This window comes from Oncorhynchus mykiss, chromosome 2, assembly GCF_057628025.1.
Source record: "Oncorhynchus mykiss isolate SJ-2025 chromosome 2, ASM5762802v1, whole genome shotgun sequence".
NCBI lineage: Eukaryota > Metazoa > Chordata > Actinopteri > Salmoniformes > Salmonidae > Oncorhynchus > Oncorhynchus mykiss.
Genome location: NC_143023.1, coordinates 67,878,529 through 67,906,311, shown reverse-complemented (window position 1 = coordinate 67,906,311; position 27,783 = coordinate 67,878,529). Strand labels below are relative to the sequence as shown.

Genomic DNA, 27,783 nt, shown 5'->3' with positions numbered 1-27,783 from the left:
GTTTGGCCATGCAGTCATGAGTGAACAGGGAGTACAGGAGGGTACAGAGTACGCACCACTGAGGGGCCCCCATGTTGAGGATCAGCGTGGCAGATCTGTTGTTACCTACCCTTACCACCTGGGGGCGGCCTGTCAGGAAGTCCAGGATCCAGTTGCAGAGGGAGGTGTTTAGTCCCAGGGTCCTTAGTTTAGTGAGGAGCTTTGAGGGTACTATGGTGTTGAACGCTGAGTTGTAGTCAATTAATAGCATTCTCACATAGGTGTTCCTTTTGTCCGGATGGGAAAGGGCAGTGTGGAGTGCAACAGAGATTGCATCATCTGTGGATTTGTTGGGGCATTATGCAAATTGGAGTGGGTCTAGGGTTTCTGGGATGATGGTGTTTATGTGAGCCATGACCAGCCTTTCAAAGCACTTCATGTGCTACAGACGTGAGTGCTACAGGTTGGTAGTCATTTAGGCAGGTTACCTTGGTGTTCTTGGGCACAGGGACTATGAAACATGTTGGTATTACAGACTTGGTCAGGGACAGGTTGAAAATGTCAGGGAAGAGACTGCCAGTTGGTAAGCACATGCTCAGAGTACATGTCCTGGTAATTTTATTTTTATTTGACTAGGCAAGTCAGTTAAGAACAAATTCTTATTTTCAATGACGGCCTAGGGACAGTGGGGGGTTTGAACTTGCAACCTTCCGGTTACTAGTCCAACGCTCTAACTAGGCTACCCTGCCGCCCCATAATCCGTCTCGCCCAGGCGGCCTTGTGAATGTTGACCTGTTTAAAGGTTTTACTCACATTGGCTACGGAGAGTATCATCCCACAGTCGTCCGGAACAGGTGATGCTCTCATGCATGCTTCAGTGTTGCTTGCCTCGAAGCGAGCATAGAAGTTATTTAGCTCGTCTGGTAGACTCGTGTCACTGTTCAGCTCGCGGCTGTGCTTTCCTATGTAGTCCGCAATGGTTTGCAAGCCTTGCCAATTCCAACGAGCGTCGGAGCCGGTGGAGTACGATTCAATCTTAGTCCTGTATTGTTTCTGGCACAAATAACTCAATCCCCCCAATTGACTTGATTAACTTACACATTTCAAATATGGACAGTCCAGGGATATTTTACCCTTGATCTTAATATTTAATGACCACACCAGGTGCTTTTGGATAACATAAATAGGAAACAAATAAAAAATAATAACAACAGGCTATTTTTTTTTTTTATTTTACCTTTATTTAACCAGGCAAGTCAGTTAAGAACAAATTCTTATTTTCAATGACGGCCTGGGAACAGTGGGTTAACTGCCTGTTCAGGGGCAGAACGACAGATTTGTACCTTGTCAGCTCGGGGGTTTTGAACTCACAACCTTCCGGTTACTAGTCCAACGCTCTAACCACCAATGTTATTTTCCATTCATACAAAGTGTCGGGTAAATTGCCACACTAGATTTGGTAAACGAGGAAATACTTTACACATTTTTGAATTTCAATAGCATTAATAACAATTAATTTCACAGTATAATTTCAGGTACATATGATGGTGAAGGATTACTAAAAATGTACCCCGAGTAAATAAGTGTTTCAACAATCAAACAACAAACAATATCTACATGTCACTATCAATCATGTTACTAGTATGCAAATCAGACACATTTCAGCATTGAATTAAACATCAAGGTAGATATTCAGGTAAGAATCATGTAAGTAATAAATAATCAAACAGTGCAGATATCAATTGCCATAGTCATGTCAATCATATTTCTTTCTGCCATGGTAGGATTTACCTGCCATGGCTAGGTGGGATGCAACTTTTGTCAAATTGATGTCAAAAGTTGTATTTGTTTTTGTATTTTAGCTAACCCTAACCCTTTTCCTAACCTTAACCTATTCTTCCTAACCTACAACGCCAATTATCCTAACTTGCTTCATAAGTTCTAATAACCTGCTATGAAAAGTACATTTTTTACAAAAAGCTGTATCTCTTCTAGACAAAACTGGATTTACCCTCTATCCTCTTTCTCTTCCGAAACTGTCCTTTCCACTTTGAAGGGTATTTTAATTGTTTGGCTGGCCCTTTCTCCTCCCCCTCTGCCTTGACGCTACAAGCTGTAAATAAAAAGACACACACAAAACTTGATTTCGAGTACATACAAAAAGCTTACTGAGATGATACACTTGAGTGTATGGCAGATTGTCATAAAAACAAAATTATATTTAGACAGACACAGAGTGAGAGAGAGCAGTGGAGTGGGAGGATGCTGTGCTCAACCAACCCATTGATCTATACTACCGTTCAAAAGTTTGGGGTCACTTAGAAATGTCCTTGTTTTTGAAAGAAAAGCACATTTTTTGTCCATTTAAAATAACATGAAATTGATCCGAAATACAGTGTAGACATTGTTAATGTTGTAAATGACTATTGTAGCCGGAAATGGAAGATTGTTAATGGATATCTCCATAGGTGTACATAGGCCCATTATCAGCAACCTTCACTCCTGTGTTCCAATGGCACGTTGTGTTAGCTAATCCAAGTTTATCATTTTAAAAGGCAAATTGATCATTAGAAAACCCTTTTGCAATTATGTTAGCACAGCTGAAAACTGTTGTGCTCAATAAAGAAGCAATAAAACTGGCTTCTTTAGATTAGTTGAGTATCTGGAGCATCAGCATTTGTGGGTTTGATTACAGGCTCAAAATGTCCAGAAACAAAGTACTTTCTTCTGAAACTGAAGGCTATTCCATGCGAGAAAATGCCAAGAAACTGAAGATCTCCAACAACGCTGTGTACTGCTTCCTTCACAGAACAGCGCAAACTGGCCCTAACCAGAATAGAAAGAAGAGTGGGAGGCCCTGGTGCACAACTGAGCAAGAGGACAAGTATATTAGTGTCTAGTTTGAGAAACAGACACCTCACAAGTCCTCAACTGGCAGCTTCATTAAATAGTACCCACAAAACACCAGTCTCAACGTCAAAAGCGAAGCGGCGACTCCAAGATCCTGGCCTTCTAGGCAGAGTTCCGCTGTCCAGTGTCTGTGTTCTTTTGCCCATCTTAATATTTTATTTTTATTGGCCAGTCTGAGATATGGCTTTTTCTTTCCAACTCTGCCTAGAAGGCCAGCATCCCGGAGTCGGCTCTTCACTGTTGACTTTGAGAATGGCGTCTTTTCATTGAGAATATTTTACATTTTTGTATTGTTTGTTGGTTTGGCAATGCAACTGTCAGCCAGAGAAATATACTGAAAAGGAATATCACCACAGCAAGTAAGGTACTTGGAGTCAAACAGACAGGCTATCCCTCCTAAGTAGCTCACGCTAATGTTCCTATCGACCCAGAAAGGTCAGCAGGCTAGTCATTTTTTATTGGTAACTGTTAGTAAAGTTGTTTTGTCAATTTGCTTTGTATTTTAAATGCCACAATAAAGTCAGTAAAGTAGAGTTTTCAAATGAGCAATTCTTGAAGTTTCAAAACAGCTTTTAAGCAACTGGTTTCACAAGCAATTTGAGAATTATGTTTATTAGCATCTCAGTTTAGAGCATCCAACCATTGGTGAAGGTTCTAAGGCCATTTTGTAAGAAACAAGGCAATGACTTTGCTTAACGCACACACTATACATTCAGATGGACTTATCCTATGCATAGTGCATATGGCTAACACATGTTATTTGAGTTACAGGAGCCATTACATTTTGTCTAGAAACACATTCACAAAAGTAACCTATAGTGGGGAGAACAAGTATTTGATACACTACCGATTTTGAAGGTTTTCCTACTTACAAAGAATGTAGAGGTCTGTAATTTTTTATCATAGGTACACTTCAACTGTGAGAGACGGAATCTAAAACAGAAATCCAGAAAATCACATTGTATGATTTTTAAGTAATTCATTTGCATTTTATTGCATGACGTAAGTATTTGATACATCAGAAAAGCAGAACTTAATATTTGGTACAGAAACCTTTGTTTCCTGTAGTTCTTGACCAGGTTTGTACACACTGCAGCAGGGATTTTGGCCCACTCCTCCATACAGACCTTCTCCAGATCCTTCAGGTTTTGGGGCTGTCGCTGGGCAATACGGACTTTCAGCTCCCTCCAAAGATTTTCTATTGGGTTCAGGTCTGGAGACTGGCTAGGCCACTCCAGGACCTTGAGATGCTTCTTACGCAGCCACTCCTTAGTTGCCCTGGCTGTGTGTTTAGGGTCGTTGTCATGCTGGAAGACCCAGCCATGACCCATCTTCAATGCTCTTACTGAGGGAAGGAGGTTGTTGGCCAAGATCTCGCGATACATGGCCCCATCCATCCTCCCCTCTATACAGTGCAGTCGTCCTGTCCCCTTTGCAGAAAAGCATCCCCAAAGAATGATGTTTCCACCTCCATGCTTCACGGTTGGGATGGTGTTCTTGGGGTTGTACTCATCCTTCTTCTTCCTCCAAACACGGCGAGTGGAGTTTAGGCCAAAAACCTCTCTTTTTGTCTCATCAGACCACATGACCTTCTCCCATTCCTCCTCTGGATCATCCAGATGGTCATTGGAAAACATCAGACGGGCCTGGACATGTGCTGGCTTGAGCAGGGGGACCTTGCGTGCGCTGCAGGATTTTAATCCATGATGGCGTAGTGTGTTACTAATGGTTTTCTTTGAGACTGTGGCCCCAGCTCTCTTCAGGTCATTGACCAGGTCCTGCCGTGTAGTTCTAGGCTGATCCCTCACCTTCCTCATGATCATTGATGCCCCACGAGGTGAGATCTTGCATGGAGCCCCAGACCGAGGGGGATTCCATTTTCTAATAATTACGCCAACAGTTGTTGCCTTCTCACCAAGCTGCTCTGTGGGCCGGCAACCTGCCTAAAATGTGCAGGAGGATTTCCAATAATGTGTCCATGAACAAAGGGGTGTCAAAATCAAAAGTAAGTCAGTATCTGGTGTGGCCACCAGCTGCATTAAGTACTGCAGTGCATCTCCTCCTCATGGACTGCACCAGATTTGCCAGTTCTTGCTGTGAGATGTTACCCCACTCTTCCACCAAGGCACCTGCAAGTTCCCTGACATTTCTGTGGGGAATGGCCCTAGCCCTAGCCCTCACCCTCCAATCCAACAGGTCCCAGACATGCTCAGTGGGATTGAGATCCGGGCTCTACGCTGGCCATGGCAGAACACTGACTTTCCTGCCTTGCAGGAAATCACACACAGAACGAGCAGTATGGCTGGTGTCATTGTCATGTCAGGATGAGCCTGCAGGAAGGATACCACATGAGGGAGGAGGATGTCTTTCCTGTAATGCACAGTGTTGCGATTTCCTGCAATGACAACGAGTTCAGTCGGATGATGCTGTGACACACCACCCCAGACCATGACGGACCCTCCACCTCCAAATCAATCCCGCTCCAGAGTACAGGCCTTGGTGTAACGCTCATTCCTTCGAGGATAAACTCGAATCCGACCATCACCCTTGGTGAGACAAAACCGCGACTTGTCAGTGAAGAGCACTTTTTGCCAGTCCTGTCTGGTCTAGCAACGGTGGGTTTGTACCCATAGGCGACGTTGTTGCCGGTGATGTCTGGTGAGGACCTGCCTTATAAAAGGCCTACAAGCCCTCAATACAGCCTCTCTCAGCCTATTGTGGACAGTCTGAGCACTGATGGAGGGATTGTGCGTTCCTGGTGTAACTCGGGCAGTTGTTGTTGCCATCCTGTACCTGTCCCGCAGGTGTGATGTTCAGATGTACCAATCCTGTGCAGCTGTTGTTACATGTGATCTGCCACTGCAAGGATGATCAGCTGTCCGTCCTGTCTCCCTGTAGCGCTGTCTTAGGCGTTTCACAGTACCGACATTGTAATTTATTGCCCTGGCCAGATCTGCAGTCGTCATGCCTCCTTGCAGCATGCCTAAGGCACTTTCATGCAAATGAGCAGCGACACTGGGCATGTTTCTTTCTGTGTTTTTCAGAGTCAATAGAAAGGCCGCTTTAGTGTCCTACGTTTTCATTGATAACCGTCTGTAAGCTGTTAGTGTCTTAACGACCGTTCCACAGGTGCATGTTCATTAATTGTTTATGGTTCATTGAACAAGTATGGGAAACAGTGATTAAAACCTTTACAATGAAGATCTTTGAAGTGATTTTTACAAATTATCTATGAAAGACACGTTCCTGAAAAGGGCTGTTTCTTTTTTGCTGAGTTTATTTAACTTCATAAAGACTGAGTGCTAAGTTGAAAGACTTCCAAGCTTTCTAGGAAAGACAATCAGCACAGAAGTGTGAAGTGAGAGGTGTGGAGCTCCCACCCAAATGCAAAGGCCTCTTTGGCCTCTGCATTTGGTACAGTACACCTTGGATATAAAAAATGACAAGGCACAGAAAGATTAAAAGAAAAGCTCCTCAAAAATCAGAAAACTGTAAAACGAGGTCCCTGAGACTGAGCCACCCTGTCAACCTTTACAAGAATGGAATGGTAGTGGTGCAGGGCAACTTTCATACAACACTGAAAGGACTTCCACATAATCAAAGTGAGAGCACGGCAAGAGAATCTTTCTCTTGGTGATGACCCCGAGAAAGTCTGGACAAACCTCTTCAAAATTTCCTGCAGATGAGGATAGCCCCCCCCCCCCCCCTCCCCCAACACTGAACACAACCAGGTCACACAACTGCACTGCTCCTCCATAATTGACAGGGATAAATTCACCAAGCTGGAGAGAGACATGGTGGATCTCAAAGAGTTAGTCAACACACTCCAGACCACACAGACACACAAAACAGACCAGCACAACACCACCACACCTGTAGTACCCAGAGGGCTAAAAGTGGAGATATATGGCTGTCTGAGAGAGCTAACAAAAATGAAAAATGGTTTGATGAAGAATGCCACAACCTAAGAAAGAAATTAAGAAACATTTCCAACCAAAAAGATAAGGACCTAGAAACCTGAGCCTACGCCTTCACTGTGGAGAATCACTAAAACAATACAGAAATACACTATAGAAAAAGGAGCAGCAAGTCAGAAATCAGCTCAATGTAATTGAAGAATCCATAGAATTGAATCACTTTTGGGAAAATTGGAAAACTCTAAACAAACAACAACACAAAGAGTTATCTAACCAAAACAGAGATGTATGGATAAACCACTATAAACAAGAACAAACAGCAAAAACATATAAATGATCAAATACAAATCTTAGAATCAACTATTAAAGACTACCAGCACCCACTGCATTCTCCAATTACATTGAATGAACTACTACAACACCTGTGGTGTTGATGTTATCCTCAATGAAATTATAAAATATACAGACCACAAATTCCAATTGGCTATACTTAAAGCTCTGGCATCTTCCCCAATATTTGGAACCAAGGACTGATCACCCCAATCCACAAAAGTGGAGACAAATTTGACCACAATAACTACCATGGGATATTCAGCAACCTTTGGAAAATCCACTACATTATCATTAACAGCAGATTCAGACATTTCCTCAGTGAAAACAACGTACTGAGCAAATGTCAAATTTACTTTTTACCAAATTACCATACGACAGACCACATATTCACACTCCACACCCTAACTAACAAACAAATAAAGCAAAAAAAGGCAATGTCTTCTCATGCTTTGTTGATTTCAAAAAAGCTTTTGACTCAATTTGGCATGAGTGTCTGCTATACAAATTGATGGAAAGTGGTGCTGGGGGAAGGGGGAAAAACATTAACGTTATAAAATCCATGTACACAAACAAGAGTGTGCAAAGCTTTCATCAAGGGAATGGGTAGCTACTTTGAAGAATCTAAAATCTAAAATATTTTTTATTTAAAAATGTTGGGTTTACTACATGATTCCATATGTGTTATTTCATAGTTTTCACTTCACTATTATTATACAATGTAGAAAATATTAAAAATAAAGAAAAACCCTGGAATGAGTAGGTGTGTCCAAACTTTTGACTGGTATTGTATATCAACGAATTTGCGAGGGCACTAGAACATTCTGCAGCAAATGGCCTGACACTACTAGAATCTGAAGTAAAATGTCTACTGTTTGCTGATGATCTGGTGCTTCTGTCCCCAACCAAGGAGGGCCTACAGCAGCACCCAGATCTTCTGCACAGATTCTGTCAGACCTGGGCCCTGACAGTAAATCTCAGTAAGACAAAAATAATGGTTTTCCAAAAAAGCACCAGTTGCCAGGACCACAAATAGAAATTCCATCTAGCCACTGTTGCCCACACAAAAAACTATACGTACCTGGGCTTAAACATCAGTTCAAGAAGGGCTTTCTACTCCATCAGAAATAACATACAATTCTGAATACCAATTAGGATCTGGCAAAAATACTTGAATCAGTTATAGAGCCCATTTTTCTTTATGGTTGTGAGGTCACCAACCAAGGATTCACAAAATGGGACAAACACCCATTTGAGAATTCTGCAGAAATATTCGCCATGTACAATGTAAAACACTAATGCATACAATGCATGCAGAGCAGAATTAGGCCGATACCCGCTGACCAACCAAGAATTCACAAAATGGGACAAACACCAAATTGAGACTGCATGTAGAATTCTGCAAAAATATCCTCCCTAAACAGAGAGTACACAGTGTCAGAATGCCTGGCCACTTTGACTGACACCAAATTTACGAAAGCTTTGACTATGTACAGACTCAGTGAGCATAGCCTTGCTACTGAGAGAGGCCACCGTAGGCAGACCAGGCTTTCAAGAGAAGACAGGCTATGTGCACACTGCCCACAAAATGAGGTGGAAACTGAGCTGCACTTCCTAACCTCCCGCCAAATGTATGACCATATTAGAGACACATATTTCCCTCAGATTACACAGGCCCACAATGAATTTGAAAACAAATCCAATTTTGATAGACTCCCATATCTATTGGTTTGAAATACCACAGTGAAATACCACAGCAGCAAGATGTGTGACCTGTTGCCACAAGAAAAGGGCAACCAGTGAAGAACAAACATCATTGTAAATACAACCCATATTTATACTTATTTGTTTTTCCTTTTATAGTTGAACTATTTTCACATTGTTACAACACAATATAAAGCCATAATATGACATTTGAAATGTCTCTATTCCTATGGAACTTTTGTGAGTGTAATGTTTACTGTTTTTTGTCATTGTTTATTTAACTTTTGTTTATTATCTATTTCACTTGCTTTAGCAATGTACACAAACAGTTGAAGTCGGACGTTTACATACACTTAGGTTGGAGAAATTAAAACTTGTTTTTCAACCACTCCACAAATGTCTTGTTAACAAACTATAGTTTTGGTAAGTCGTTAAGAACATCTACTTTGTGCATGACACAAGTCATTTTTCCAACAATTGTTTACAGACAGATTATTTAACTTATAATTCACTGTATTACTATTCCAGTGGGTCAGAAGTTTACATACACCAAGTTGACTGTGCCTTTAAACAGCTTTCGAAAATTCCAGAAAATTATGTAATGGCTTTAGAAGCTTCTGTTAGGCTAATTGACATAATTTGAGTCAATTGGAGGTGTACCTGTGGATGTATTTCAAGGTCTACCTTAAAACTCAGTGCCTATTTGCTTGACATCATGGGAAAATCAAAATAAATCAGCCAAGACCTCAGAAAAAAAATTGCAGACCTCCACAAGTCTGGTTCATCCTTGGGAGCAATTTCCAAATGCCTGAAGGTACCAAGTTCATCTGTACAAACAATAGTACGCAAGTATAAACACCAAGGAAACAGGCAGCCGTCATATCATTCAGGAAGGAGACAAACATATTTTGGTGCGAAAAGTGCAAATCAATCCCAGAACAACAGCAAAAGACCTTGTGAAGATGCTGGAGGAAACAGATACAAAAGTATATATATCCACAGTAAAACGAGTCCTCTATTGACATAACCTTCACTCACGCTGCCAAACATACCCTCGTAAAACTGACTATCCTACCGATCCTCGACTTCGGCGATGTCATTTACAAAATAGCCTCCAACACTCTACTCAGCAAACTGGATGCAGTCTGTCACAGTGCCATCCGTTTTGTCACCAAAGCCCCATACACCACCCACCACTGTGACCTGTATGCTCTCGTCGGCTGGCCCTCGCTACATATTCGTCGCCAGACCCACTGGCTCAAGGTCATCTATAAGTCTTTGCTAGGTAAAGCGCCGCCTTATCTCAGCTCACTGGTCACCATAACAACACCCACCAGTAGCACGCGCTCCGCAGGTATATGTCACTGGTCATCCCGAAAGCCAACACCTCCTTTGGCCGCCTTTCCTTCCAGTTCTATGCTGCCAATGACTGGAACGAATTTAAAAAATCACTGAAGTTGGAGACTTATATCTCCCTCACTAACTTTAAGCATCAGCTATCTGAGCAGCTCACCGATCGCTACAGCTGTACACAGCCCATCTGTAAATAGTCCATCCAACCAACTACTATTTGTTTTTGTTTTTCTGCTCTTTTGCACACCAGTATTTCTACTTACACATCCTCATGTGCACATAAATCACTCCAGTGGATATTGACTTTGAGGTATCCAATTGATGAGTCTTGTCTCATCGCTGCAACTTCCGTACGGACTCGGGAGAGGCAAAGGTCGAGAGCACTGCTTCTTGATACAATGCACATTCAACCCGGAAGCCAGCCGCACTAATGTGTCAGAGGAAACACAGTACAACCTGGCGACCGTGTCAGCATGCACTGCGCCCGGCCCATCACAGGAGTCACTAGTGTGCGACTAGACAAGGATATCCCTGCCGTCCAAACCCTCCCTAACCTGGACGACGCTGGGCAAATTGTGCGCCGACCCCATGGGCCTCCCAGCAGAGAATTGGAAGGAAAGGCGGCCAAAGGTGGTGTTGGCTTTCGGGATGACCAGTGAAATATACCTGCTGGAGCGCGTGCCACGTGTGGGTGTTGCTATGGTGACCAGTGAGCTGAGATAAGGCTGGGCTATACCTAGCAAAGACTTATAGATGACCTGGAGCCAGTGGTTTTGGCGATGATTATGTAGGGAGGACCAGCCAACGAGAGCATACAGGTCACAGTGATGGGTAGTATATGGGGCTTTGGTGACAAAACGGATGGCACTGTGATAGGCTGCATCCAATTTGCAGAGTAGAGAGTTGGAGGCTAATTTGTAAATTACATCACCGAAGTCAAGGATTGGTAGGATAGTCAGTTTTACGAGGGTAAGTTTGGCAACATGAGTGAAGGAGCTTTGTTGCAAAATAGGAAGCCGATTGTAGATTTAACTTTGGATTGGAGATGCATAATGTGAGTCTGGAAGCAGAGTTTACAGTCTAGCCAGATGCCTATGTATTTATAGTTGTCCACATATTCTAAGTCAGAACCGTCCAGAGTAGTGATGCTAGTCGGGTGGGCGGGTGCAGGCAGCAATCAGTTGAAGAGCATGCATTTAGTTTTACTAGCATTTAAGAGCAGTTCGAGGACACTGAAGGAGTGTTGTATGGCATTGAAGCTCATTTGGAGATTTGTTAACTCAGTGTCCAAAGAAGAGCCAGATGTCTACATAATTGTTTCGTCTGCGTAGAAGTGGATCAAAGAATCAACCGCAGCAAGAGCGACATCATTGATATATACAGAGAAAATAGTCGGCCCGAGAGTTGAAACCTGTGGCACTCCCATAGAGATTGTCAGAGGATCCGGACAACAGGCCCTCCAATTTGACACACTGAACTCTATCTGAGAAGTAGTTGGTGAACCAGGCGAGGCAGTCATTTGAGAAACCAAGGCTGTTGAGTCTGCCGATGAGAATACGGTGATTGACAGAGTTGAAAGCCTTGGCCAGGTCGATGAAGATGGCTGCACAGTACTGGGGGTTATGATAACGTTTAGGTCCTTGAACGTGGCTGAGGTGCACATGTGACCAGCTCGGAAACCAGATTGCATAGCGGAGAAGGTATGGTGGGATTCGAAATGGTCTGTGATCTGTTTGTTCACTTGGGTTTCGAAGACATTAGAAAGGCAGGGCAGGATGGATATAGGTCTGTAACAGTTTGGGTCTAGAGTGTCTTCCCCTTTGAAGAGACCGCGGCAGCTTTCCAATCTTTAGGAATCTCAGACAATATGAAAGAGAGGTTGAACCCTAGTAATAGGGGTTGCAACAATGGTGGCAGATCATTTTAGGAAGAGAGGATCCAGATTGTCTAGCCCAGCTGATTTGTAGGGATCCAGATTTTGTAGCTCTTTCAGAACATCAGCTGTCTGGATTTGTGTGAAGGAGAAGCGGGGGGCTTGGGCCAGTTGCTGTGGGGGGTGCAGAGCTGTTGGCTGGGTTTGGGGTAGCCAGGTGGAAAGCATGGCCAGCCGTAGAGAAATGCTTGTTGAAATTCTTGATTATCTTTGATTTATCAGTGGTGACAGTGTTTCCTTGCAATGGGAAGCTGGGAGGAGGTGCTCTTATACCCCATGGACTTTACAGTGTCTCAAAACTTTTTGGAATTAGTGCTGCAGGATGCAAATTTCTGATTGAAAAAGCTAGCCTTTGCTTCCCTAACGGACTGTGTGTTTTAGTTCCTGACCACCTTGAAAAGTTGCATATCGCAGGGACTATTCAATGCTAGTGCAGTACACCACAGGATGTTTTTGTGCTGGTCAAGGACAGTCAAGTCTGGAGTGAACCAAGGGCTATATCTGTTCTTAGTTCTACATTTTCTGAAAGGGGCATGCTTATTTAAGATGGTGAGGAATGCACTTTTAAAGAACAACCATGCATCCTCTACTGACGGGATGAGGTCAATATTCTTCCAGGAGACCCGGGCCTGCTCGCAGAAGTGTTTTAGGGAGAGTTTGACAGTGATGAGGGGTGGTCGTTTGACCACTGACCCATTACGGACGCAGGTAATGAAGTAGTGATCGCTGAGATCCTGGTTGAAAACAGCAGAGGTGTATTAGGTCACCTTGCAGTTCGAACTCTGACGATAGATGGGGTGCAATCAATACACATATGGTGTCCAGGACACAGCTGGGAGCTGAGGGGGTCTATAACAAGCGGCAACCGTGAGGGACTTACTTCTGGAGAGATAGATCTTTAAAAGTACTGTTTGGGCATAAACCTGGAACTGTTTGAGCATAGACCTGGATAGTATGACAGAACTCTGCAGGCTCTCTCTACAGTAGATTGCAATTCCTCCCCCTTTAGCAGTTCTGTCTTGACGGAAAATGTTGTAATTGGGGATGGAAATTTCAGAATTTTTGGTGGCCTTCCTAAGCCAGTATTCAGACACGGCTAGGACATCAGGGATAGTGGAGTGTGCTAAAGCAGTGAATAAATCATACTTAGGGAGGAGGCTTCTGATGTTAACTTTCATGAACTCAAGGCTTTTACGGTTGCAGAAGTCAGCAAATGAGAGTGCCTGGGGACACACAGGGCCTTTGTTAACCTCTACATCACCAGAGGAACAGAGGAGGAGTAGGATGAGGGTATGGCTAAAGGATATAAGAACTGGTCATCTAGTGCTTTGGGAACAGAGAATATAAGGAGCATATTTCTGGGCGTGGTAGGATAGATTCAGGGCATAGTATACAGACAAGGGTATGGTAGGGTACGAGTACAGTGGGGGTAAACATCGGCATTGAGTGGCGATGAGAGAGGTTGCATCTCTGGAGGTGCCAGTTAAGCTAGGTGCAGTCTCCGCATGTGTCTGGTGTGGGACAAGGGGGCTATCTGAGGCATGTTGAGCAGGACTAGGGGCTCCTCAGTAACATAAAACAATGAGATCTGCCCTAAACAACAGTATACAAGGCATATTGACATTAGAGCGAGGCATAAAGCAATCACAGGTGTTGATTGGGAGAGCTAAGACAACAACAGGTGAGACAACAATGGGTAAACAGCTAAGACAACAACAACGGGCAAATAGCGATAAATGGGCAGAGAGGGTCAGTTAGCTACACACTGTGCCTGAGTTCGAGGCTGGGGCTGACAGATAAACAAAATGAAGTACCGTGTTAATGAACAGTCCAGCAGGCATCAGCTGTGTGGCCGAGTGATCATAGGGTCCAATGAGCAGCAATAGATGAAACAGGGAGCCGTTCGGTAGTCGATTACTACGCTAGGCGAGAGCGGGAGACAGTGTTCAAATTAAGATCCGACATCTGTACAGTTAAGCCTTTAAATGGCTTGGGACTGGAAAACTGCACTACATTTGAAAATAATTGACATTCATCCAAGAGAACACTTATCAGTCAACTTCATAGTGTTACAGTAGAGCTCCCTTGTCCTCCTCTGTTGTGTTGTGTGGATATGGTGAGAAGATGGAGAGAGGAGCCACACCTCCTGTCATCAGCAGGCTGTATCAGGTGCACTGCACTCTTTCATGTTGGCTGGCATGGTAATGAGAGGTGATAGAAATAGGTGAGCTTCTCCCACTAGGCCTCCCACACAGGAATTGCCAAGACTATGGCGTGGGCCGTGTGTGTGAGTGTGTATGTGTGTGTTTATCCCACGATTCTTCCTGAAATGAATCGCCTCAGCAGCTCAGAGGATCACGCTCCCCCTTCAGACATCCTTAATCCCTCTAAACTCCTCATGACACTTGCTGTTGATCTATTCATCTCAACTTATTGCCTCATTGTCACTATCCTCTCCTGCTGCCTGCCTGTATACTCCATTAAGATGCTACAGGAGCAGACAAACTTTGACTACATATTGGCTCCTTTTTTCATGTGACCCAGTTTGCCACTCACTGTTTTAAAACATATATCTATAATCTAGTTGTTAGTCGCTGTGTGTGCATAACGCAGTGTAGCTATCGTGTAAGAGAAAAAAGAGTCAACTTGGTATTCTCCAAGAGAAGCATTCCCTTAGCAACCTCTCACAGGACTCTTTTAAGGCCATTACAGAGTCTTGTGGACGGTAGAGTCTCACACATGGGAACGGGAGGTCAAGGAGAAGGATGATGCTGTGTGCTGTAGTTTTCTCTCCCCTCCCACAGACTCTTGCGGCTTGAGACTGTTGCTACTTCAAACAGGACACACGGATGGAGAGAGGGAGAACAGGGGGAGTAGTGGGGGCCAATAGATCCTGTAATGTACCCAGCCTCAGAGAGAGGAAAGAGAAGGGAGGAAAAGAGGAGTGAGAGAGACATAGATAGAGAGAGATGAGGGGTAGAAGAGAAGTGAGTAAATGAGGAGAGAGAGAATGAGAGAGCGAGAGAGGGGAAGTAGGGCCAAAGGAGAGAGTTGAGGAGAAAAAAAAAGGAGTGGAAAGAAAGGAGAAGGACCTGAGCCTAGCTCATCATGCTGGCCTCATCTCAGATGAGTAGACTTGAAACTTCTCAGATGAAGTTTCAAGTCTACTGCAGCGCCATCTCTTGACTGGCTGCATCACCGCTTGGTATGGTAACTGCTTGGCATCCGGCGACAAGGTGCTACAGAGGGTGGGGCCAATGTCCCTGCCTTCCAGAACCTCTATACCAGGCGGTGTCAGAGGAAGGCCCAGAAAATTGTCAAAGACTCTAGCCACCCAAGCCATAGACTATTCACTCTGCTACTGGACAGCAAGTACTGGAGCGCCAAGTCTGCGACCTAAAAGCCCCTGAACAGCTTCTACCCCAAAACCATAAGTCAGCTGAACAGTTAATCAAATGGCTACACAGACTATTTGCCTTGACCTTTTTTTGTACTGACTCTCTTGCAATTAGGCTATACACACATACACTTGACTCTGTCCACACACACACACATACTTACACGGACACTCCAACACACACGCACACACAAACAAACACACACACACACACACACACACACACACACACACGCATATTGACACCACACACACTCACACATACACTCACTTTCAAACTCTTTACACAACCTAGTGCTACTCTGTTTATTATCTATCCTTATAGCCTAGTCACTTTTACCCCAACCTACATGCACCTATTACCTTAACTACCCCTGCACATTGACTCTGCACCGCTACTCCTTCTATATAGCCTCGTTATTGTTATTTACTGTGTTACTATTTTATATTTTTCTTTGCTAATTTTCTTTTTAACTCTGCATTGTTGGGAAAGGGCTTGTAACTAAGCATTTCACCCTAAAGTTCACACCTGTTGTGTTTGTCGCATGTGACAAATAAAATGGATTTGATTTGAAGTGAAGTGAGAGTAGAAAGGCTGCATTTTAGCCCCAGTCCCTAGGAACGGTTGAAACACTCTTTCACTAGACGTGACTTTCTAGCAGTGGTGTAAAGAACTTAAGTAAAAGTACTTTAAAGTACTACTAGGTCATTTTCTTTGGGACCTGTACTTTACTTTACTATTTATATTTTTAACTACTTTTACTTTTACCTCACTACATTCCTTAGAAAATACTGTACTTTTTACTCCATACATTTTCCTCGACACCTACAAGTACTCATTACATTTTGAATGCTTAGCAGGACAGGAAAATAGTCAAATTCCCAAGTTTATCAATCGATCATCCCTACTGCCTCTGATTTGGCAGACTCACTTGCTTTGTTTGTAAATTATGTCTGAATGTTGGAATGTGCTCGTGGCTTTCCGTAAATAAATAAAAAACGAAGAAATGGTGGTTTGCTTAATATAAGGAATTTGAAATGATTTATACTTTGACTTTTGATAAATACTTTTACTTTTATACTTTTATACTTTTAACTCAAGTAGTATTTTACTGGGTGACTTTTACTTTTACTTGAGTCATTTTCTATGAAGGTATCTTTACTTTTACCTAAGTATGATAGTTGTCTACTTGTTTTTCCCCCACTGCTTTCTAGCTCCCTGAGTGGTGAATGTGGGGTGGAGGCATGGCTCCTTACGCATCTGTAGTGGTGGTGGAGATGGCACACACTTATCTACGAAGACTTACAGACACTTAGGCCTACAGTTCATGATGAAAATGGCCAACATCAATGATTCACAGCCCTATGAGATACGGCTCAGGGGCCTCATTTATAAATGTTGCGGATGCACAAAATATTTATATATCTGACACAAAACTTGACGTGAAAAAGTGCTTGTCCTCCCGCAAATTTTAAACCATGCATAAGCACAGTTTCTAGTGGTTGAAGAATTTCATTGCTTGAAGGCAAAGTAGCCTTGTATCCTTGTAGCCTTGTAGCCTTGTGCAAATGGGGAATATATGATGACGTATTCATGACAAAAACACTGATAACATAGGCATATATTTCTTATTATTTAGGCTATTTCATTTCCATGATCATTGCAGAATAAATTCCTCACCTTTTCTGACTGTGATGGTTTCATACTTGCGAAATAGACTACAGGTCTACAACAAGTTTGGATAGGCTACCATTCATCCCATCTCTCATTTAACTGGACCCACATCAAGGTAGTAAATAAACTGAAAAAATATATAAATGCAACATGCAAAAATGTCAAAGATTTACAGTTCAGTTCACAAATCATTCAATGTAAATACATTCATTAGGCCCTAATCTATGGATTTCACATGACTGGGAATACAGATATGCATTTGTTGGTTACAGATACCAACAGATGGTATCTGGGGTGGAGTGTGGATAAACAAATCAGTATCTGGTGTGACCACCATTTGCCTCATGCAGCATGACATCTCCTTCACATAGAGTTGATCAGGCTGTTGATTATGGCCTGTGCTTTTTTGTCCCACTCCTCTTCAATGGTTGTGCAACGTTGCTGGATATTGACGGGAACTAGAATCAAATCAAATCAAATGTATTTATATAGCCGTTCTTACATCAGCTGATATCTCAAAGTGCTGTACAGAAACCCAGCCTAAAACCCCAAACAGCAAGCAATGCAGGTGTAGAAGCACGGTGGCTAGGAAAAACGCCCTAGAAAGGCCAAAACCTAGGAAGAAACCTAGAGAGGAACCAGGCTATGAGGGGTGGCCAGTCCTCAGGGGTGGAGATTATAACAGAACATGGCCAAGATGTTCAAATGTTCATAAATGACCAGCATGGTCAAATAATAATAATCAAAGTAGTTGTCGAGGGTGCAGCAAGTCAGCACCACCTCAGGATTAAATGTCAGTTGGCTTTCCATAGCCGATCATTAAGAGTATTTCTACCACTCCTGCTGTCTCTAGAGAGTTGAAAACAGCAGGTCTGGGACAGGTAGCACGTCCGGTGAACAGGTCAGGATTCCGTAGCCGCAGGCAGAACAGTTGAAACTGGAGCAGCAGCACGGCCAGGTGGACTGGGGACAGCAAGGAGTCATCATGCCAGGTAGTCCTGAGGCATGGTCCTAGGGCTCAGATCTGGTGTTTAAACAGATCTCCAACCTCCTCTTCTTCCTCCTCTTTCAATGTGACAGTCATCTCCCCTCCTCCTCTTTCACTCCAAAAACTGCATCCTCCTTTTTCTCTGCCCCCTCTTCCATTACAGTAACATCCTTCTCCTCTTTCACTCTGAACGCATCTTCCTCTTCTTTCACTGAAACATGTTCCTCTTCTTTCACTGAAACGTCTTTCTCTTCTTCTTTCATGGTAACAGCCTCACCCTCTACTTGTTTTTGTGTTGTAACATCCTTCTCTTCCTCCTCCTCCTTGACAAGAGCTTCTTTCTCCGTCCAGCAGACCTCCTCTTCTTTAGCAGGAGGAGAGTAGCTTACTGAACTCATGGTCAGGGATGTTAGCTAGTTAGCATTAGCGACTAGCCTAGTTCTAAGCTAACTTAGCAAACCAGCTAGCTGACAAACAACGTAAATATATAATTAAATGGGTCAACAAGTACATACAACAGAAGAGTGTTTAATACACAGCGCCTAATATACACCAAAACAGTGTGAGTGTTTTTTTTATTTTTACTTATTTATTTATTTTACCCATTTTTCTCCCCAATTTCGTGGTATCCAATTGTTTTAGTAGCTACTATCTTGTCTCATCGCTACAACTCCCGTACGGGCTTGGGAGAGACGAAGGTTGAAAGTCATGCGTCCTCCGATACACAACCCAACCAAGCCGCTCTGCTTCTTAACACAGCGCGCATCCAACCCGGAACCAATGTGACGGAGGAAACACCATGCACCTGGCAACCTTGGTTGCGCCCGGCCCGCTACAGGAGTCGCTGGTGCGCGATGAGACAAGGACATCCCCACCGGCCAAGCCCTCCCTAACCTGGACGACGATAGGCCAATGGTGCGTCGCGGCCGGTTACAACAGAGCCTGGGCGTGAACCCAGGGTCTCTGGTGGAACAGCTGGCGCCGCAGCACTGCGCCACCCGGGAGGCCCAGAGTTGTAGCTATGTTTGCTAGAAAGCTACCGAGGTGTCTGACACGCTGTCGTACACGTCAATCCAGTGCTTCCCAAACATGCTCAATGGGTGACATGTCTGGTGAGTATGCAGGCCAAATTCTCTAAAATTACGTTGGAGGCAGCTTATGGTGGAGAAATGAACATTTCATTCTCTGGCAAAAGTTCTGGTGGACATTCCTGCATGCCAAATGCAAGCTCCCTCAAAACTTGACACATCTGTGGCATTGTATTGTGTGACAAAACTGCACATTATAGAGTGGCCTTTTATTGTCCCCAGCACAAGGTGCACCTGTGTAATGATCATGCTGTTTAATCAGCTTCTTGATATGCCACACCTGTCAGGCGGGTAGATTATCTTGGCAAAGGAGAAATGATCACTAACGGAGATGTAAACAAATGTAAAACATTTGAGAGACATAAGGTTTTTGTGCATATGGAAAACTTCTGGGATCTTTTATTTCAGCTCATGAAACACAGGACCTGTTGAATTTATATTTTTGTTCAGTAATTAGTATTTTGCCCTATGCGATCCGAAGCTTCTAGTTCAACGGTAGAACAGACTGTTCACCGTTTCTATAGACGTTTATAGACTACTGTATGTCTGAATACTGTAATGTCAAATTTCTAGAGTAGACAGTGTATACTGTAAGGGCACAAGGTGAGACCCAGATGCAGACGGTTAGAATCCAATATGTTTATTAACAATCCAAAAGGGGTAGGCAAGAGAATGGTCGTGGACTAGCAAAAGGTCAAAACCAGTTCAGAGGTACAGAATGGCAGTAAGGCTCCAGGTCAGGGCAGGCAGAATAGTCAGGCAGGCGGGAATGGAGTCCAGAAAAACAGGCAAAGGTCAAAACAGGGAGGACTAGTAAAAGAGAATAGAAAAGCAGGAGCACAGGAAAACCACGCTGGTCGACTTGAACATACAAGACGAACTAGCACAGAGAGACAGGAAACACAGGTATAAATACACTGGGGAAAATAAGCGACACCTGGAGGGAGCGGAGACAATCACAAGGACAGGTGAAACAGATCAGAGCCCAATGTTTCATTTATAAGCATAATACATAATACAGATATCATAACCACTGCTGAATAAATGCCTCATCTTTTCTGGCCATGATGAGTTCATATTCCGGAACTAGCTATACAACCCCTATATGCATCTGTCATTTAATTGGGCCTATTAGATAGGTCCTGTACCATTACACTAGATTTAGAGTTATTCGGCAACTGTCGTTTTGATTTGATTTGATTAGGATCTATTTTAGTCCTCATGTGGACTAATCTTCAAAGAGTTCTTAACAGCTGTGAATGAGACAAACTTTTGTAATTAGAAATTAAAACAAATATGAGCTGCATGGTGCGACTATAGGCTATTGATGATTTGAGAAAGTCACAAAAAAGCATGCCTCAGGCTGCACACGCTGATCTCACATCAATTGGTCATATTTGCACCCATCAAACCATTCTCAATTTAATCTTGTCTTTTCTAATATGTAAAATTAGATTTGATTTATTATGTCCCATTATTAAATGGGCAGGAACAGGGGCAGGGGAAAAATACATGTCATCCTTATGCACTGGAATAGGGAAAGGAGGCTGCTTTTCCACAGTTCCCTTTTCAATCGTGTTGGGTAAGCTACACTGGTTTAATAGCGGAGCAATGTGCGTAATATGAGCAGTTGAGAAATAAATATAGTAGCAGCTGGGATCCTCCTCTTTTTAGTGGCAACCATCAGAACGATGCCTTCACATGGGATTGCATATAGAAATGTCTGGGCTGATCAGAATGCTTATTTCACTCCACGCAACAACCACTGTTTGAGGATTATGCAGCCTCTCGCTGCACGACAGGTAATATTCCGTATGCCATGGCCTCGCCAACCATGTTGCTGCAGCTACCCAGTGCTTAATTGGGAAACCAAGTGAAATCTGTTTGGAAACATGTTTTCACAATGAAACATTTTTCAATTAAACTGTTGACAGACCCTCACTGTGTGCACTCGAGAAAGGAATGAAGGAGAGAGAGGGGGAGATGGAAGCGAACAGTGATGAGATATTCTGTAGCTAAAGGTAATGTGTCAGCCTATTAATTAATTAATTATAGAGAAAAATACCTATTACTAGGCTATTCAAAATCAAATACTAATTCACTGTAATTGTAGGCTAACCAGCCTACTCTGTAGCCGCCCTGCACAATCAATGAACCAACAGCATCACCTAGGCCTGTAGGTTCTCTCCCAGACTCATGGATAGTAATGTTGGAGCGTAGCATAAGATAACCAGTCCATCCAGTATGTATAATAATACAGTCCACACTCAAAGGCAAATACTAGAATTTGTTTAAATATAGGCTAGACCAATTACGTACCAAAGACATGTTAAATAGTTGTTGTTTTTCTGCTGTGCGTGATATGCGGAAGGCTATGTATTGTATAACGGCACAGTCATTATTTTAATTCAGCCTTTTTTTTCTCAGGCTTGATCAAATATAGGCGTATGCATAAGCTCTAACAGTATGGGTGTTTTGAATGAGTCATCACCTTAGAAAGCGCTGTCCATTTGGTTGTGTTAGGCTTTGAAACAACATCCACCACGACAATGTTTTCCACTCAGTTTCAACCTGTAGTTGAACTTCTTTCTTCAAATGGATCGATCACAGTGAAGTGAGTTTTAAAAGCATGATACTGTTTTGATGATAAGTGTTTGATGTGATTTTAGATTACATTTTCAGGATGTCAGTGTGGTTAGAGGGACAATAGAGCGCTGAGTACCAGGCCATTAGCAACATGACGATCATTAGCGAGTTGGGTACTATTAAAACATGTCCAGAGTGCATAAGAGAAGATTACAGTGAATTGTGGAATTTTACTGCAGTCATGACTAATGACTATTGGTGTGGCGGTAATACAGTCACCACAACAGCTCGAGTAGGGGCCAGAGACTGTTTTGATGACATGGAAATGTCCCTGAAAGAGGCAGTTTGCTTTCATTGCCTAAGTAATGATGTGGCTGTATTAGTAGTTCAAGTTGTGTTCATTGTCATAGAGACAGTGAGACAGTCTGCTGTCTGTTCTGAGAACCAACACACGTATAAAGACCTTCTTTATCCGTCACCCCCCAGACTAACTCTAGAAGGCAGTGCGATTTGAAAGCTGATCTATTATTTGTAATATCTGAAACCTGTAGAAGTCAGCAAACTGTTGTTCCTATGCTTTCCTGTAGGTACTGTAGTGCTGAAGCAAGCTACAGATTTGGTGCAGGGGTTAAACAAGCCCAGTTGGATTTTCTCTTCGAGCAGTAACTGTAACAATGGCTCTGAAAGGAAAACTCCACCATTATATTATATCCACCATATATTTTACATTTTAGATTATTCGAAGTTGCCACGCTTTGCCTTGATGACAGCTTGGCACACTATTGGCATTCTCTAAACCAGCTTTATGGAATTCATTTCAATTAACAGGTGTGCCTTGTTAAAAGTTAATTTGTGGAATTTCTTTCCTTCATAATGTGTTTGAGCCAATCAGTTGTGTTGTAACAAGGTATGGGTGGTATACAGAAGATAGCCCTATTTGGTAAAAGACCAAGTCCATATTATGGCAAGAACAGCTCAAATAAACAAAGAGAAACGACAGTCCATCATTACTTTAAGACATGAAGGTCAGTCAATCTGAAAAATTTCAAGAACTTAGAAAGTTTCTTCAAGTGCAGTTGCAAAAAATATCAAGCGCTATGATGAAACTGGCTCTCATGAGGACCGCCACAGGAAAGGATGACCCAGAGTTACCTCTGCTGCAGAGGATAAGTTCATTAGAGTTACCAGCCTCAGAAATGTTTGCCCAAATAAATACTTCACAGAGTTCAAGTAACAGACACATCTCAGCATCAACAGTTCAGAGGAGACTGTGTGAATCAGGCCTTCATGGCCAAATGACTGCAAAGAAACAACTACTAAAGGATGCCAACAAGAAGAAGAGACTTGCTTGTGCCAAGAAACACAAACAATGGACAGTAGACCGGTGGAAATCTGTCCTTTGGTCTGAAGAGTCCAAATTTGAGATTTTTGGTTCCAACCACCGTGCCTTTGTGAGATGCAGTGTAGGTGAACGGATGATCTCTGCATGTGTGGTTCCCACCATGAAGCATGGAGGAGGAGGTGTGATGGTGTGGGGGTGCTTTGCTGGTGACACTGTCAGTGATTTATTTAGAATTCAAGGCCCACTTAACCAGGATGGCTACCACAGCATTCTACAGCGATACACCACCCCATCTGGTTTGAGTTTAGTGGGACTATCATTTGACTATCATCAGAACAATTACCAACACAACCCCAGGCTGTGTAAGGGCTATTTGACCAAGAAGGAGAGTGATGGAGTGCTGCATCAGATGACCTGGCCTCCACAATCACCTCACCTCAACCCAATTGAGATGGTTTGGGATTATGAGTCTGACCACAGAGTGAAGGAAAAGCAGCCAACAAGTGCTCAGCATATGTGGGAACTCCTTCAAGACTGTTGGAAAATCATTCCTCATGAAGCTGTTTGAGAGATTGCCAAGAGTTTGCAAAGCTGTCATCAAGGCAAACGGTGGCTACTTTGAAGAATCTAAAATCTTAAATCTATTTTGATTTGTTTATTAACCCTTTTTTTGGTTACTACATGATTCCATATGTGTTATTTTATAGTTTTGATGTCTTCACTATTATTCTTCATTGTAGAAAATATTAAAAATAAAGAAAAACTCTTGAATGAGTAGGTGTGTCCAAATGTTTAACTGGTACTGTATGTGCTGTGTTTTGTTTGTTGTTAAATAAATGCAGGTCCTTTTTTAGGGTGCATAGTCCATTGTGAGAGTATAATGTAGCTGGTACGGAATGGTTGTATTCAAATGGGCTATTCTGTAGCTGTGTGTGAATATACTGATTCCCCAAGTGAACTCTCTGTGAGAAGTCCTTCCAAAATGTCCTTAAACAGCCCCATGATTTACTGTAAATACACAGAACATATGTGCTTTGCTGCTCATGGGTTAGGACAACATATGTTCTACATTCTACAGGCATCGTCCGTTGGCTAAAAGACATCAAGGATCTTCTGGGAAAAATGTCAAACGGCATAACATCAATTGGATCTGTGTTTGAAACTAACGAATGACCTACCCATAACCTTTCTGTAGCCCTTTACTGCAGTCAAATGACACATTTACTTTCTAGTGGCTTCATGGATGGAATGGTACTCATTTTTTATCATTTCATAATTAATCAACTTTTTTTTTTAAACACACAGAAAATCTGGTGTTTCTATTTGAAACAGTTTTGTTATAATTCAGTCTTCTGTGATGTATATAAAGTGTAATATCGGGATGCAAACTCCAAACGTAATACATTTAAACTCTGTATCTGACGTGGTACAGGTGTCTGCTTTTTTTAAGCCCATAACCATGTGTGTGAGTGAGGTGGATACTTTTGTTTCAAAGTTGATTTGTTAAAGACTACCAAGAATCACTTTGTGTGACCCTGACTAAGCCCATTGCAGTAAAAGGTTAGGTTTGAAGGACATACATCTTTTTTAAATATAGTGTATATCCTCATATAGTCTGGGGTGAAAGTAAGGAGGTCCAGTATGGCGTCCCGGCAAAAGACTGTAAATAGTGGGGGTACGCGGTACCAGTAAAACATGAGCCTATCACAATAATTATAACAAAATGTTAAGAAAACTGTTGGCTGTTACACCACTTTTTAATATTACCGCAGAGTCAGAGGCATGAAAAATGTGTGTTGTAGCCAATGCTCCAAAATTAGATGTGGTTAGATGAAAACAGACATTTAACCAAGGCAGTGGACGCAAAAATTCTAGCCTAAATACAATCACCAAATGCCTTTACACTTTTTGGTGTTTTGTATAACAGATGTCTCTTCCATTCACCACTGTTTGGAGGATGGAAATATGTTGTGAGAGGTTGAATGAATTCTACTTTCACCCCTGCACACAGTATCATAGACATTGTGGCCTGGTTACAGATCTGTCTGTAGCATCTTGCCAACACCTATGGTGTTTGATATGAGTTGGTTATACAGCACAAACAGATCTGTGAACGGTCAGTAAGCACTGGTTTTACATGTCAAACCAGTCTGGGTTTGACATGTACAGCCTTGCATGGGCATGTGAGTGTGCAGTGCAGTGTGAATCTAACATCCTCTGATCTCTTTTGCCTTTAACCTTCCTCCTTCTGCTGGGACCTGTGGATGTTGCTGCCTTTGCTAGCTTATTGTGAGTACACATCGGATTACACATCAGATTACACATCTGATTACACATCTGGTTACACATCTGATTACACATCTGGTTACACATCTGATTACACATCTGGTTACACATCCGATTACACATCTGATTACACATCTGATTACACATCTGATTACACATCTGGTTACACATCTGATTACACATCCGATTACACATCTGGTTACACATCTGATTACACATCTGATTACACATCTGGTTACACATCTGATTACACATCTGATTACACATCCGGTTACACATCTGGTCACACATCTGATTACACATCCGGTCACACACATGGTTACACATCTGGTTACACATCCGGTTACACACTCGGTCACACATCTGATTACACATCCGGTTACACATCCGGTTACACATCAATTACACATCTGGTTACACATCCGGTCACACATCTGATTACACATCTGATTACACATCCGGTTACACATCAATTACACATCTGGTTACACATCCGGTCACACATCCGGTTACACATCTGATTACACATCCGGTTACACATCCGGTCACACATCCGGTCACACATCCGGTCACACATCTGATTACACATCTGATTACACATCAATTACACATCTGATTACACATATGGCCAAACCATGTTCTCATCTGAATTGTTCTGCTGATACACACACTTAACTGAAAGCAGTCGTGTTTTGGTGTTACTAGGACATTTGCTTGGAAGATTTTGCATCATTTGAATACATACAGTATGTAAGGAATACATGATCCATATTTTCAGTGGAAGAAATACAGCCAGTTACGATTTAATACTGACAATTTGCTAATGACGGCTTGTTGTTTTGTGTGACTCCAGGTGATGTCGCCGGGCATGGAGAATGACCACATCTTCCATATGACTGGGTCCGGTGCTGACCAGGACCCCAAGGGTGTGTTCACCATCAACAGGGTGACCGGAGAGGTGTCCGTCAGCCAAGAGCTGGACAGAGAGGCCATCAGCTCCTACACGGTGAGTACATACCTCACACAGCAGAAAGAAAGACAGACATTTTGATTCCATCTCCTGATGCTTTTATTCATTCATGTACAACAAAATATGTGTAAAACGTAACATTAGAGAGAAAGTAGAGGTGTTTGGGTTTCAACTACAGACTTATATTCACAGCCTAGATCTGGAATCTATCTGGCAGAATCTGTCTGAGAGAAAATGGACACAAATTCTCTCATGGGTGACTTGATGCTATCAGTCACAAGTTGAAGGTTTGTGATAAAAGAGTCATAAGAAGACTGCGGGAATCTAGTTTATTCAAATGCCTCTGGGGTGTCTTCCTGACTAAAGCATTTCCTTGCAAAAGAGAGTGATTCTTTCTTCAAGTCACACACAATTGATTGTATCCCACTTGCAGTGATAGACACAAGTCTAGTTAGTTGAGTGCATGTTCGTAGATGAGACTTTGCTTTTTTAATGACTGTCAATGGAGTGTGTGGCTAAACATAAGTGTCTGGGGTGTTTGATTGGTGGTGAAGTAGAAGGAAGGAGCAGGCTTCTGAGAGAGGGGCAGAGGGAGACAGCAGGCCCAGGTGGGATTAAACCAGAGACACAGCCAAGCACTTGACATTTACATCTCTTTCCTGAGCTCTCCCCAGCTACACACAACACGCAAGCACATACAGTGCATTTACAGACCCCTTTACTTAAAAAAAAAAATCCCGCTCGTACGTCTACACACAATGCCCCCTAATGACAAAGCACAATTTATTAAAAATAAAAAACTGAAATATCACATTTACAGTACATAAGTATTCAGACCTTTTTCTCAATAGTTTGTTGAAGCATCTTTGGCAGCGATTACAGCCTTGAGTCTTCTTGGGTATGACTCTACAAGCTTGGCACACCTGTATTTGTTGATTTAAGAATGATGGAGGCCACTGTGTTCTTGGGGACCTTCAATGCTGCAAACATTTTTAGGTACCCTTCCCCACATCTGTGCCTCGACACAATCCTGTCTCGGAGCTCTACGGACAATTCCTTCGACCTCATGGATTGGTTTTTGCTCTGACGTGCACTGTCAACTGTGGAACCTTATATAGACAGGTGTGTGCCTTTCCAAATCATGTCCAATCAATTGAATTTACCAGAGGTGGACTCCAATCAAGTTGTAGAAACATCTCAATTTCGAGACTCATAGCAAATGGTCTGAATACACACACACACACATGCACACACACGCACACACATGCACACACAGCCTCCAATCTCAGTCCCCACTGGCAAGTATGCACACATCATTTTTTTTT

General features: G+C 42.7%; 1 protein-coding gene across 1 annotated transcript in view; it reads left to right on the top strand.

Annotated features, from left to right (window-relative positions):
- Positions 1-27,783, top strand: part of cdh13 (cadherin 13, H-cadherin (heart)) — a 518,891-nt gene that overhangs the window by 201,329 nt on the left and 289,779 nt on the right. The window contains exon 5 of the mRNA XM_036954055.2: positions 26,342-26,494. Coding sequence (XP_036809950.1) covers positions 26,342-26,494 — 153 coding nt within the window. The remainder of the gene's footprint in view (positions 1-26,341; positions 26,495-27,783) is intronic.